Raw genomic sequence first — 15,517 nt, forward strand, 5'->3', positions numbered from 1 at the left:
TGTAAACAACAGGTTTGGCTGAATGAGAAAGTACAACTGAATGTTTAAGAATATTTAGGTTGTGATACCTAAGAGGTTATTGCAACAGGAAATGATTAGACTATGCAAAAGAACTTTTGGGTGCACTCAAGAAACTTATTTTTGGACCAGTTAATAATGGTTGTCTGGATTAGGGTGGAATCAGCAGCCCTCACCTTGATCTCCTTGAGTGTTTAGAAGGTTTTCTAGGACAGTCTTTTGAACTCTGTCCTATTTAGAGCAACAGATTTCATTGTGCACTTTTGGGTGCTCTGAGTAATACAAAAGATAGGTGCCCACATCTCAAGTGAGGGATCTTCACCTTAGCCCCTCATTCTGTAGCCAGTAGCTGGAGATAAAACTACTTCCTAAGATGGTTTTAAGCATATAGAGGAGAGAACTCTGTCTCTTAACAGCCACTCCGTGAATGGGACACAGCTATTCTAAGTTGGAACTCCTGTTGGTGGAAGCGTGCTAGCTGGGAATGGAATTCTGTGTGTGCGTGTACAGGTTGAGTATCCCTTATCTAAAATGCTTGGGACTAGAAGTGTTTCAGATTTTGGAATATTAACATATACATAAATATCCTGGGGATGGGACTGAAGTCTAAACACAAAATTCTTTTATATTTCATATGCTATACACATAGCCTGAGGGTAACTTCTTATAATATTTTTAATAATATATGCCACCCATCATGAGGGAAGATGTGGAATTTTCCACTTGTGGCATCATGTTAGCACTCAAAAAGTTTTGGATTTTGGAGCATTTCAGATTTCGGAGTTTTGAACTAAGGATGCTGCACCTCCAGTTGCATACTGTAAGAGTATGAGAGAAGGTGAGTTGGAGTTACGTGGGAGTTACTGCTCAGAACAGAGGGGAAGAAGGGAATCAAAGAGGTGAGACTATTTTATTGAAGCACAGGTATGAGAAAGGAGGGTTTTTAGAGGATATAGACCTCATGGGAGATAAATTCAGAGAATCACCATTAAGAGGAAATTGGAACTTGTACATAAAAGCATTTTGCATAAAAGCAAATATAAAAGAATTTTGTGTTTAGACTTCAGTCCCATCCCCAGGATATTTATGTATATGTAAATATTCCAAAATCTGAAACAATTCTAGCCCCATAAAAGCATAGGCCCAAGTGAGGTGAGATCCTGGAGGACCACAAGCTTAATGCTGTTGGCCTTTTTTTTTTTTTTCTTTCTTGGCCTTGAATTTTTTTTCTGACAGGGGATAAAATCAAATATGGGTAAAAAGTCATATAATAGGTTCTGCAGCATATTTTTGTTGTTTGTTTGTTTATTTATTTGTTGAATAATGTTTTCCTTTTTCTAGTTTTAAAATTGAATGAATTGAAACTTTAGGCCTGTCCTACTCTATCAAATTAAATTAGCTTTCCCTTTCCCCAAGCATGCTTTTCATTTGATTTCCATGACCTCACTTTCTCCTATCTCTGTAGCCATTCTTGCTCAGGCTTCTTGGGAGCTTCTCTTCTTCTGCCTGATTCTTCTTTCTCTTGGTGTTTCTCAAGATTTTGAGTAGGGCCTCTGCTCATACTACATAGTAAATCTGTTGATTAAATGAATGGATGGATAACAGTTTTTATTGGATATGAAACATTGATTTAAAGGCTCTTCTTTTTTTCCCCAGCTTTATTGAGGTATAACTGGCAAACGTATGCAATGTGATGCTTTGATATACATAGATATTGTGAAATGATTACCATAATTAAATTAGTTAAAACATCCATCACCTCATAGTTACCTTTCTTTGTATGGTGGTAGTGGTGGTGAGAACATTTAAGAGATAGCACATTTCAGGCATACAGTACAGTAAACTCTAGTCACCATGCTGTACATTAGACCCCTAGAACTATTCATCTTATATCTGAAGTTTGTACCCTCTGATCAGCATCTCCCCATTTTTCCCACCCCCCAGCCCGACAACCACCATTCTACTTTCCTGTGAGTTCAGTTGTTTGGGGGTCCACATGTAAGTGAGATCATACAGTATCTTTCTCTGACTTGTCACACGTAGCATAATGCCTTCAGGGTTCATCTATGTTGTCACAAATGGCAGGATTTCCTTCTTTGCTATGGCTAATATTCTATTCTATATGTACGTGTGTGTACACACACACACACACACATATACACCATGTTTTCTTTGTTTATCCATACTAGACACTTAGGTTGCTCACATGCCTTGGCAATTGTGAATAATGCTGCAAAGAACACAGGAATGCAGGTATCTATCTTTTTGAGATAATTGATTTCATTTCCTTGGGGTATATACCAGGAAGTGGGATTGATGGATCATTGGTAGTTCCATTTTTGATTTTTTGAGGAACCTCCATTCTGTTTCCTAATGACTGTGCCAATTTACATTCCCACCCAAAGTGCACAAGGGTTCCCCCTTCTCCACATCATCACCAGTACTTCTTATCTCTTCCCTTTTTGATGATAGTCATCCCAACAGGCGTAAGGTGATGATATATCATTGTGGTTTTGCTTTGCATTTATTTCCGTGGTGATTAATGATGTTGAGCACCTTTTTATATACCTTTTGGCCACTCATATATCTTCTTTGAAAAAGTGCCTATTCAGATCATTTGCTTACTTTTTAATCAGATTTTTTTTTTTTTTTTGCTATTTATATAAGTTCCTGATAGATTTTGGATATTAGCCTCTTATAAGATATATGCTTGTACATATTCTCTCCTATTCTATAGGTTGCTTTTCGTTTTGTTGATTGTTTCCCTTGCTGTGCAAAAGCTTTTCAGTTTGATGTAGTCCCACTTGTTTGCTTGTGCCCCTTTTGCTTGTACATTTGATGTCAAATCTAAACAATCATTGCTAAGACCAATGTCAAAAGTATTCTTAATTGTTGATCATCCTTTATTGCCTAAAGTGCGTGTATATGTGTCACATATACCAAAAATAGTTACAGTAACTCCTGGGAATAACTGGTCAGGAGAGGATGGGTCATGGGCGTCAAACAATAAAGAAACAAAACTTTCTATTAGATTTGAAGGAGGAATCTTCAGATAGCCTAGTACTTCCAGTAGAGCTCAGAACCTTACCTGGTACATTGCCAAACTGGTTGCCACCATCCCATTTGCTCCCATTCAGATCCTCCTGAATGATGGCAGGACGTTATTTAACCTCCTCTGTGTATCTATAAAATGGGAATTAAAAGATTTATAAGATTGTTGTGAAGATTATAATTGTTGGTTGGTTAATTTGAGGATTGTGACTTCTGTCACTTCTTCTAGCTGACTCAGTAACCCCCTCTGCTGGTGTTACGGTCTTTGGGAAATTAATACATTGGCTTTTTAAAAGGTTACATCCCTTGACATCGTTCATTACTGAGTTCTTTGGACTGGTTTGTCATATGAAGACATAAGGTGACTGATTAAACCATGTCATTTCATTACATTTGTGTAAATGAAATTGAAATTCTGGGAGGAAATGGGTACTCTTTCAGCTTCCGAAATTCTGGGAGGAAATGGGTACTCTTCCAGCTTCCTCACACTTGGACTTCTAAAGATGGGTCATTGTTATCCAGTTTGGCCAGAATAGATGTCATCGTTAATAATCCCATCTGATGAGAATGAAAAAAATAAGTAGCACTCAAGATAGTCTGCTCCACTGAATATAATTTAATCTTGAGTGGTTCATAAGTCAATTCAGAATCCTGCAATGTTGCAGGGATGTTGTCCTGAATTTCAGATCCCATTTTACTATAGATGCAGAAAAATGCTAGTTAAGAGAGAGAGTACATGTTGACATTTTGCCAGATAAAATGGATTTTTTACTGTATTAGAAGTTTACTTCTGAAATCAGTTTTTCTATTAAGTTACTCAGAGCATTGTTTGATGCATAAGTCTATGAGGATGTTCTCATTCTTGATACAACTTTCAGAATTGTCTGTTCCATCCAATGAAGTAATTAAGAGCCTTGGGCCAAATATAACCATACTGCTAGAGTCCAGTGTTGCAAGAGTTAAATGATCAACTCAACATACTGATGCCCTCCAAGTATACGCTATCATCAGTTCACATTTATTTTTCCCTTTCTTTTTTTTTTTTTTTTTTAAGAGACAGAGTCTCATTCTGTCACCCAGAATGAGAGTGGTGTGATCATAGCTCACTTCAGCCTCAAACTCCTGGGCTCAAGCAATCCTCCCACCTTAGCCTCCCAAGTACCTAGGACTACAGATACATGCCACTGCACTTGGCTATTTTATTGTATTTTTTGTAGAGTTAGGGTCTTGCTTTCTTGGCCAGGCTGGTCTCAAGCTCCTCGCTTCAAGCAGTCCTCCTGCCTTGGCCTCCCAAACTGCTGAGTGTGACCAGTTGTGCCCAGCCCAGTTCACATTTCTGATCTTTGCTCATGGTGACACACTAAAGATTTTTTCAAGGATTCTGCAAAGCAGAGATCTGCTTCTATGGCTGTGTCTAAGAGAACCTTTCTATTGAATATTCTTATTAGAATACCATCGCCAATATCATTTGTCTTTTTCACAGTCTGAACCTGAGTCCAGGAAACCTGGATTCTAGTCACTGCTCTACCACTAATTAGCTTTTGGTGTTGGGCAAACCATTTAACCTTGCAAAGCCTACATATCTTCACCTCTAAAATGGAGATGTAATATAATAATTCCTGCCCTACCAGCTTCAGAAGATTAAGTATCAAATGAGATAATACATGTGAATGCATTTTGGACATTTAAGCTATGGGAAGATCAAGATATTAAGATTTCCCTTTAATATTTTTAAATTTGTAGTACATATATTTTTGTGGTTCGTATTCTTGCTGCTGCTGCTATTTTAATATGCTCAGTTTCTTGGTAGATCTAGATCAGCAGTATTCAAAAAGTCATCTTTCTGGGAATTAACCATCATTAATACTATAAATATTCAAGAGAAATTTACTCTTTAATAATTTGTCAGATAAAACAGCTTTATTTTTTTAGCTTCTGAAGCCAGTGGCTTTGGAATAATAACCATCATTTATTACTATATTCTACTCCATTGTCTTTTTTAAAATCCTCACAATTACCCTGCAAAGTAATATTATCTCTGTTTAACATGTGAAGAAACTGAGGCTCAAAGAAACTCTATCTTGCCAGACTTCTCAAAGCTAGTGGTTGAACAAAAATTCAAATCTGAGGTTTTTAAACTCCAAAGTCTGTGCTTTACCCTGCCCACTCCACCATTCTCTCACTTTTTGTTGTATACATGAGCCCATTGCTTAATTTCCAGAAATTTTGTTAGCACTTCTAGCAAGTATGTGAAAGCAAATCTATCATTTTCGAAATCAAATTAATAATATGTTGTGGAGCGAGCCCGGGCAACCCGGGTTCAAGTCTTGTACCTTGGGCAAGTTACTTCCTTGTGTCTCAGTTCCTCATCCATAAAGTAGAAACAGTAATAGCACCTACCCTTGTAATTGTTCAGGGGATTAAATGAGTAAATAGATGTAAAGCCCTTAGAACATAGTAAGTACATATTAAATGCTAAATAATTTAAAATTCACGTATAATAACCATTTCTTCTAGCCTCTTTCTTGCAATATTATGTGCTGAGCCAGCTTTTGGCTTTTTCTTTTTTTCCTGTTTGCAGAATAGGTATACTAGAATAGTCATTGATTTTACTGATCAGCTAGTATTAGATTTAGGAAAGGCAGTTTTGATCTACAGTACCTTAGCCATTTACTCTTAATCCTCTACTATAAACTAGACAGGGCAAAAGGTAAGAGCTTTGATCTGATGCTTACAAGCCATCATGAACTCACCAATTCTGTCATTTGTTTTTGGTTAATTTAGAAAAAAATAAAATTACAAATGATCTGATACTGAAAATATTTAAGGGTTATTTTGTGTGGTCAGGGTTTTCAAGGATGAATTGCAATTTGATTTCAAATACAAAAGTGCTTTTCTTCTAACCAGTCTGTTGGTATATTCTCCCCTGCAGAAACCAGTGAAGGTGTATCCTTGCAACTGGGAAACACGAAAGATTTTATTATTTCATTCGACCTCAAGTTCTTGACAAATGGAAGCGTGTCCGTGGTTCTAGAGACCACAGAAAAGAATCAGCTCTTCACTATACATTATGTCTCAAATGCTCAGCTAATTGCTTTTAAAGAAAGAGATATATATTACGGCATTGGGCCCAGAACTTCATGGAGCACAGTTACCAGGGACCTGGTCACTGACCTCAGGAAAGGAGTGGGTCTTTCAAACACAAAAGCTGTCAAGCCAACCAAAATAATGCCCAAGAAGGTGGTTAGGTTGATTGCAAAAGGTAAGGGATTCCTCGACAACATTACCATCTCTACCACAGCCCACATGGCTGCATTTTTTGCTGCTAGTGATTGGCTAGTAAGGAACCAGGATGAGAAAGGTGGCTGGCCAATTATGGTGACCCGTAAGTTAGGGGAAGGGTTCAAGTCTTTAGAGCCAGGATGGTATTCTGCCATGGCGCAAGGGCAAGCCATTTCTACATTAGTCAGGGCCTATCTGTTAACAAAAGACCATATATTCCTCAATTCAGCTTTAAGGGCAACAGCCCCTTATAAGTTTCTATCTGAGCAGCATGGAGTTAAAGCTGTGTTTATGAATAAACATGACTGGTATGAAGAATATCCAACCACACCTAGCTCTTTTGTTTTAAATGGCTTTATGTATTCTTTAATTGGGCTGTATGACTTAAAAGAAACTGCAGGGGAAAAACTTGGAAAAGAAGCAAGGTCCTTGTATGAGCGTGGCATGGAATCTCTTAAAGCCATGCTGCCCTTGTATGACACTGGCTCAGGAACCATCTATGACCTCCGTCACTTCATGCTTGGCATCGCTCCTAACCTGGCTCGCTGGGACTATCATACCACCCACATCAATCAGTTGCAGCTACTCAGTACCATTGATGAGTCCCCAATCTTCAAAGAATTTGTCAAGAGGTGGAAAAGCTACCTTAAAGGCAGCAGGGCAAAGCACAACTAGAGCTCACAACCAAAATTATACTTCAGCCTCTGCTGTACACAGAAACTACAGGCTCTGTCTCAGGAGAGCATAGGCACATTTTAAAAGGTTATGTACTAGGTTTTTGTGGATTCTATCAAAGTGATAAGTGATCCTTAAAACCAGCCTTCTAAAATAATTGCATTCCATGGGTTGGGTATTTAGACATGTAGGTGGCATTTAGAACACAATGTTTAATCAATGGGCTGAACAAAGATGCTTCACTTTGCCTTGCCCATCACCCTATACAGTTTCACAGATAGTCTAGTCACTCTATGTGAGAAACATAATGGTAAGTAGTTGCTACTGGCCAACTGTCTAGCACTTACCTGAAAACTTAGTATGGAGCTCTTTTAAAATGTGATTATTTATATTTATGTTGAAAGCAAACTTTAAAAAAATAATGTGCTGTAATACAGTAAATATGTACTTGTAGCCTGGATAGCAGACTGTGTTCAACTTTTTAAAAAGATGTTTCATTTCTATAGGTTAATTTCTTGGGAGCAAATGAGTATTTGTTGCATTTGTTTAATTTGTTGTATATGGTGAATATTTAATTATGGTTTTCTTGAAATGTGTAAATTAAAAACACAACCAGTGTTCAGGCTTCACAGTTATATAATGTAAGCACAACTAAAATGAAACTTGTTGACTGCACAAGAAATTACAAAAATGTTTCTGTTTTGAAACTTGATCTACAATCAGTAAAAGTTTGATAATCAGTATATCCCTCCCCAACCCCCATTGTGACAGTTTCTTTTTGTCACTATCTAGAATTTTGTATTTTATTTCAGACTATACCTTGGAGTTTTGTATATTTTGAGAGAGATATTTTTGGGACATTATTTCGGAAACTTATTACAAATCTAAATTTGGAAAGGAGCTAGTAGCTTTAAGGCCACCACCATATTTTATTTTTTTAGGATTTTTCCCCCTTTAAATAAAAATATTAGGTCAAATACTACATACAAGAATCATAGCAAATTTTTTTTTCCTACCAAGATCATTCTTGATCATCACCTTCCCAAACTAGTGAGTCTGTGCATCATTGGTTTTTTTTTTTTTTATTTAATTTTAAATTATTCTAGCTATTAGATAGATGTTACTGCATTTATGTGTAATCAGATCTTTATTTAGGTATATATATCCTCCTATACCGCACATAAATAGATTTCAGAGCCCCCATACAATGGGCAGTGTCTGCTATAGGGCTTCAGGCATTAAATAAAACTGAGGGATGTTGATTTTGCTCTGACAGTACACTAAATCAATAGTATATCTTATACAGTTTGAAAATATGATACCCTACACTTTCAGGGGACCGAGTCTGACCAACACAGTGCATTTATCTGTGACCTGTATCAAGTGCACATTTAGGAGCCAGGTAGGTTACCTGCTTACACACTATATTTTAATTGAATTCAAACTACCAAGCACTACTTAGAAACTGGAAAACATATATATATATATATATATATGTTAGCATCAAAGAGGGCAGAAGCAAAGAAGATATAGATCTGCACTGAAGACATTAAACTGACCACAGAAAAGTAAGCTTGAACTCCCAGTTGATGTGACCACACTCTTCTTAATTTTGCTCACAATAAAAACACTTTTGAGTTATTAGGCTTACCCCTAGCTTTTGACCTTTGCATTTCATATATGTTAGATGTCTTAGCAAGAATATTTGGTCTCCCCTAATTTTTATTCCCAGTGCCGATGTTCAAAATAAACTTTCTCCAATCTGGGAACCTTTCTTACTTCCCCATATTTGTTATTATTAAGAATGGTTCATACGTCTGCTTTGTTTGCATACTGGTCTTCAGATTATGAGACTCGATGATAACAGTATGGTACTGCTTCTGTGACAAATACCGTGCCTTAACAATGTGGCTGTCCTTTTCCACTGAAGAAGGAAAGACTTTTTGATCTAGAAATAGTATTGTGATTTCCTTGCTGTTGGTTTTACACTGCCTTCCACATTGCAACAGCAACTCGATTTGTCTTGTTATGCCAGAATTTTCTGAGAGGATGAGTTGAGCCTATAGCAGCATTGTCAGTACAGACCAGTGGTTCTCAAACTTTAAAATGCCTCAGCATCACTTGGGAGCTTATTGAAATGCAGATCCCAGAGTCAGTAAATCTGCCTGTGAAGTCTGATAGTCTGCACTTGTAATGAGCGTTCAGGTGATTCTGACGCAGGGGAGCTGGGGGCATACAGGGAGGAACACTGCCCTACACTATCCATTGCATTTTTGCCTCTAAAGAACTGTAGAATTTTCTAGGGTTTTAAATTATGTAAAATGTTTACTTATTCTGAGCTTAGAATGGGGAGGGTATTTTTAAATTTTATTGTTTTGTTTCTTTAAATTTTTCTTTGCTTTAAGATTATAGGTATTAGGTTGGTTTTTGTTTTATTCTGTTTTGTTTTTGTTTTTCCACTTACCTTGAGTTCACTTTGATGTTACATCTATTGCTACTTCATTTGTAAAACCAGCCAAAAGTTTCTGGGTGAAGGTCAAGTTTGACCTTTTAGGAGTTACTGTACATAAAGGCTTCATCCAAGAACCATCCAGTGCACAGAAGCAAATGCAAAAATGACACAAGCACAACTCTCCAGACGTGGCTCCTTTTCCTTTCTCAGTGCAGACTCTCACTGAAAGCTGCTATTTTCATCCTCCTTGTGGTTGCTTTTCTTGTTTCTCTTCCACTGTACATGTGGGTTATATACCATGTGTTAAATATGCAATAAAGTGTTTACAGGATGCCCTTCTGAAGGGTAGTCCTTTGTAAAGCTGTACAGACTTTGCAGTTTAAGCACAATGTGCACATGTTAGTTTTATATACAGCAAAACTTGATTTTTTGCAGATGGAAAGGTATTTTGTTTCTATACAAAGTAAATGGATTGTTTGTGCTTAATGTAAAGCCGCTTTATAAAATTGTAAAATAAAGTTTTTATCTTAAAAAGAATATACCTGGATATTTCTCTTGCTTCTCAAATTATTCTAAGGTTATTTGAGCCCAGCAAGCAGATTTCTGACCATTTCCCGTTCAACCCGTGACCAGAAGTCAAGACAACAAATGTAGTTCATCAAAGGCATAGCAAGCCCCGTCAGACAATGTGTGGGAACAAATAGTATACATGGACTTTAATCCTAAGGAGCCTTAGTCTACAAGGGGGAACACAGTATATACTAAACACTTTAAGAAAAATAAAATGCTAAATTGTGTACTCAGGGAAGGTGTTAGGGAAGAGACAGAGCCTAAACTGGTGTTGCAGGGGTAGAGTCCAGGTGGAAGAAGAGGGGAGAGTAACCTGAGCAAAAACAGGCGCCCATGCCAGGTGAGAGGATGGCCTTTCCCATGCTCATTCAGACTGAGTAACCATTTTTTATTTAGATTTATGTGAGAGTTTGTCCCTCATGTATTTTCTCTACTTGCCTCTTTAGAGCGATTAGCATTATTTAATGTTTACCTCCTTCTCAGAGAATAATGATTTAACCTCCCAGAGAAAACCAGAGACCAGAGTCTGGCTTCATGTTATGTTTCATTGCACAGTATTTTTTGGATTATAAACATTCTGCACCATTTGTATAATGGAATTACAATTGATCACCAATCAACTTTTTCCAGCTGATGGGTGCACAGATTTTGACAGGCTACTAATCAACATTCTTGGCAGCTTTTCCTTCTCCACCGTCTTCAGTTGAGAAATGGCCATAAGGTTGCAAGCAGTCTTGGGCTGAATGAGCTCTCCAGCTGCTCTTGCTTTGATTTTGCTGCTTGTAGCCAAACTGTTAATATTTTGGCTGTTCTGCCTTAGCGCACTGAGCTTTTCATATTCATCTCCCATTGCCCTTGAGAGGGGGTGGGCCCTCCATGCTCCAGAGAACTTACTTGGTAGTCTGGTGAGTGCTCCTTCCCTTCATAGCCACAGGCTCTGGCGGCCACTGTGTGCCTTGTGACCCTGCCTCCTCTGGCATGACTTAGATGAGGGGCGAATCCCCCTCACTCAAGCTGACTGGCCAATCAGTCTTTTCCCCAGGAGTTCAAAATGGGATGGATTAAAAAACTAAAGCAGATACACAGTGAAAAGCAGAGTTGAAAAAACAGAATCTTGACAATGCTCCAGGCCCTGGATCCAGTGCCCTTCTGAGGCCAGCTGTATTCCTCTCAGGTTCCGTGAGATACTACGGTATCCTTAGGATAAATTCTTACGTTTGCTGAAGTTGGCTGGATTTAGTTTCTGTTACTTGCAACAAATGAGCCCTAATTAATAGCATGTCTCCATTATAGAGGAAAATACAGTGTAAATTCTGCATTTTCCTCCAATCTGGACCCTATTGTATTAGCTTGCTAGAGCTGCTATAATGAATACCACACTGGGGGGCTTACACCAGAAATTTATTCTTCTCACAATTCTGGAGGCTTGAAGTCCAAGATTAAGATGTTGGTAGGTTTGGTTTCTTCCAAGACCTCCTCACCATGTCTTTCAGATGGTGCCTTATTGCTGTATCTCAAGGTTGTCTCTCCAACTGTGTTCTCTGTGTCTAGGGCCCACTCATATGACCTCATTTTACCTTAATTACTTCTTTAAAGGCCTGTCTGTAAATACAGCCACATTCTGAGATGCCGAGGAGTTAGGACTTAACGTGTGAGTGGTGAGGGGGACACAATTCAGTCAGTAACAACCACTCAAAGCGTTGCCATTTAATTTGATGATAATCATTGAAGGACAAAACTCAAATCTCAAGGGGACATTAGTTGGGCAGAAATCTAGACTTGGGACTCAGAATACAGAGCTCCCTGGCTCAGCCATTAGAGCATCAAGAATTTACTCAGGCCAGGTGTGGTGGCTCACGCTTGTAATCCCAGCACTTTGGGAGGCTGAAGTGGGCGGATCACCTGAGGTCAGGAGTTCAAGACCAGCCTGGGCAACACGGTGAAACCCCATCTCTACTAAAAATACAAAACAGCCAGGCGTGGTGGTGCGCACCTATAATCCCAGCTACTCAGGAGGGTGAGCCAGGAGAACCGCTTGAACCCTGGAGGGAGAGGTTGCAATGAGCTGAGATCATGCCACTGCACTCCAGCCTGGGTGACAGAGTGAGACTCCGTCTCGATAAAAAAAAGAATTTACTCTTTGACCCCATAGACTTCAGTTGCCTCATGGTACAATCCAGTAAATAGAGAACTCTGCTCTCAAAGTTTGTAATAAACTAACAAAAGGTAACTACTAAATATAAGCAGTGGTAAAGACAACAACATAAACTTCTAGATTTTTGTTCTTACCTGTATGCTATTTTCATTAGCTCATTCATTCCGATTGCAGAGTTCTGGGGTACTGGGGTGGGGGTAGAGAAGTATACATACAGAGTATATAAAAATGCAAGTAGTGGTGAGATTTTGTTTAATGATAATTTTTTAATCCCAAGTCTGCATTATTGTAACTTACAAATAGTCAACAATATAGAGATAAAATATTGATTTTCATTATACCAGCTCATTAAGGAAGTCAAACTGAAAATGGATGTGAATGTAAATGTTGTATTGGTGATGAATTTGAATGTTTGCTGCTCAATTTCTGGTGAAAAGAGATACATTTACCATCTGGTAAGAATGATTGATAACTTGCATGCGTATGCTGCATTTCCTGAATGTTAAGTAGCAGCAACACTGTGTAATTTTGCTAATCCTTTTCCAGGAGGATTTCACAAAATGACAGTACTGCAAAGCAAGCCATCAAAGAGCAGTAGTAAAGAGAACAGCAAAAGGGGCAGAAAAAAAGTCCTGTGAAGGACCAGAAATAGAGCAGTGGACTGGTATTAAATACTCAGTTTAGATAAGATATTCTTAAGCAACACAAAGCTCATTGCATCTTAAGCTTAACATCAGAAGAGCTGGTGTCTCCCTGGGATTTTGCCCTGTTCTGTCAGCACCTAGTGAAATCACTGAGATAAGAATGGCTGCTCCATTTCAGTTCAGAAAATCTAGTAAAGAGAGTTAATCTCTTTGGGGACTAGAGAAGGAAGTAAATCTCTGAAGTGGGGTGAGGAAGAGGTCTTGTTTTTAAGCAAACACATAGCAAAGATGCATGATCTTAATTTAATGCCTGTTATTCTGTCATCTTTCCTTTTTAACATCAATGAAGTTGAATCTCTGTAATTCAATTGAATATAGTGGGAGGCCCCAAACAGATTCCCAAATCCTATCCTATATGGCAAGATAGTCTTAGGGAAAGTGTCTGTCTATCTTCTCAGCTACTGCAGGCAACAGAGAGAGGCACTCTCTCCATCTGGAAATATCCATCAGAAGAAATTACCTGCGCAGCTTCTCGTGAGCTTGAATTAGTAGGTTTTAGTGTCTCGGGTACAGGAAACCATGATCCTGGGTTAGTGTTTCTTGCTAACGAGTATTTAGGAATAGGAAGAGGAAACAGGCACCATTACAGGTGCTCCTCAAACTAACTCTCATTAATTGCTCACCATGACCCTGGAAGCCCAACTCCTGGTAGGTGAGAAAAGGAAACACTGCTGCCTAGTGTTCCATTATTGGAACGCTAAGCATGTGGGAGTTATTTATATCCTGCTGCATAAGGTCATCGCCAAGTTCTGGTTTTTCATTCATGCAAAAATTCAAAAAATTGTAACCTCTGGCATAAATGGGTTAAGGAGCTTGCTGAGGCTCATGCAGTTCTTTTCACTACGTACTTATTGAACACCTTCCTACTGATTGTGCTACCTGCCAAAAGCAAAGATGAGACCTGTCCCTGTCACGAGTCATAACTAGTCAACATAAAGAACTGAGTCCACAGCTGGCTGGCCTGGAGTGCTTTTCTCTGGGGTTAAGCTTTGGATGACCTTTCCTTTCCAAAATCACAGGCAGAGCAGTGGGGCCAACACGAAGAGCCAGAGTATCTGAGCTCCTGCAGTGGGTCGGGTTCTTGCTAGAAGACTCCACGGGTATTCTTTCTAATCCTTTTGACAACCTTGGGAGGAAGTATGTGAACTTCACAGATGGAAAAACAAACTCAGAGAACTTAACAACTTGCCAGAAACCATTTAGTTATTTGACAAACAAGGTCTCAAGCCCAGGTGTGTCTGACTCCAAATTCCAAGTTCTGACCCATCGTCCCCAGGCAATAACTACAATCCACTATCTCCTGACTCCACCTTCTACACAGTGGGCTCAACCAGGGAGGCAGATCTCAGTCCCAGAGCTCTCCCACATTCTCCAGATAAGAAAATTAGTCCATTTCATCTGTGGACTCTACATCAGAACTGCTGAAATTGGTATTCGCTCCACTAAATGATTAGAAAAGTCCAGAAGCAGATACAGGAAGCTTTTTCCAGCAATTGAGTCTCTTAGCATGTGCCCCCATTTCTTCAACTTCCATTGACATCATTTTTTGAATAACCCAACATAAAAACCCCTCTAGCCTCTCTCCAGCCCTCTCCTGCTATTTGCTGTCTTCCCTAGTGGACTTTCAAAAAGCTGCCTCTATTACAAATTAAAATGTACACAGTGTGTGTTTAATATGTGCAGACACACACACACACGAGTGAATACACAGATGCACAGCAAACAGTTACCATGCACTGTGCTGGCTGCAAGGGACGCCGTGATGAGTGAGATGAAGTCTCTGCCGTATGCGAGTCCGTGAAGCGACAGCTTTGGGAGGTACACAGTTTTATTCTTTGCTGTGAAAAATGAAACCGTTTAAAATTTTACAAATTCCAAATTGAAGTTTGAATTAATGAGATTCTAAAGAACCTTCTTACGTTATGCTTTTTAAGGCTCGTTTCATGAAAATAATGAAATATTTTATCCTCAGAATGGCCCTAAGAGACTGGCCGAGTGGACACCTCCTCTCAGTGGTGGAGCAGCGGCGTGGGTGTGTGATGACTGTCTGGGGTCAACGTCCTGGTGACGGAGCTGGAGTAAAACCCTGGTCTGTAGACTTGCAGTTGGATTCTCTTCATCTTGGTGCCTTCACATCTATGGGAATCTGGAAAAGAGCTTCCTGGTGTGCACTCAGGTAGGGCCATGTCTTGTGTCCTTTGGCCCTACGCTTGGCATGAAAGGAGAGGGGAAATGGGGCCGTTCTCTTGTGTTTCTGTTTCTCCTTGACTGTCAGCACTTCTCTGTCTCATTCCATCTGAGCTCTCACCAACAGGAACCCACCCAAAGGCCTGTCTACATGTTGCCTGGTTGTCTTATTTAAAGCTGTATTTTAATTTTTAAAAATACGGTTTTTGTGGGGTGTGATGGCTCATGCCTGTAATCCCAGCACTTTGGGAGGCTGAGGCGGGCGGATCACTTGAGGTCAGGAGTTCGAGACCAGCCTAGCCAACATGGCAAAACCCTGTCTCTATTAAAAATACAAAAATTAGCCAGGTGTGGTGGAGCAGCCTGTAATCCCAGCTACTCGGGAGGTTGAGGCAGGAGAATTGCTTGAACTTGGGAGGCGGG

General features: G+C 39.3%; 1 protein-coding gene across 6 annotated transcripts in view; it reads left to right on the forward strand.

Moving 5' to 3' along the window:
* The window catches only part of GLCE (glucuronic acid epimerase), a 137,174-nt gene extending 121,875 nt beyond the window's left edge, over nucleotides 1-15,299 (forward strand). For 3 of the 6 annotated variants that reach the window (XM_023220840.1, XM_023220842.1, XM_023220843.1), the window contains one exon: nucleotides 6,002-10,015. In XM_023220840.1, the coding sequence (XP_023076608.1) occupies nucleotides 6,002-7,026 (1,025 nt within the window). In that variant the 3' untranslated portion in view covers nucleotides 7,027-10,015. Of the gene's footprint in view, nucleotides 1-4,552; nucleotides 5,416-6,001; nucleotides 10,016-14,879 lie in introns of those variants that run through there. The other 3 variants (XM_026455435.1, XM_023220841.1, XM_023220844.1) reach the window with 3 other exon arrangements.
* Nucleotides 15,300-15,517: the final 218 nt, after the last annotated feature.

This window comes from Piliocolobus tephrosceles, chromosome 6 (assembly GCF_002776525.5).
Source record: "Piliocolobus tephrosceles isolate RC106 chromosome 6, ASM277652v3, whole genome shotgun sequence".
Classification (NCBI taxonomy): Eukaryota; Metazoa; Chordata; class Mammalia; order Primates; family Cercopithecidae; genus Piliocolobus; species Piliocolobus tephrosceles.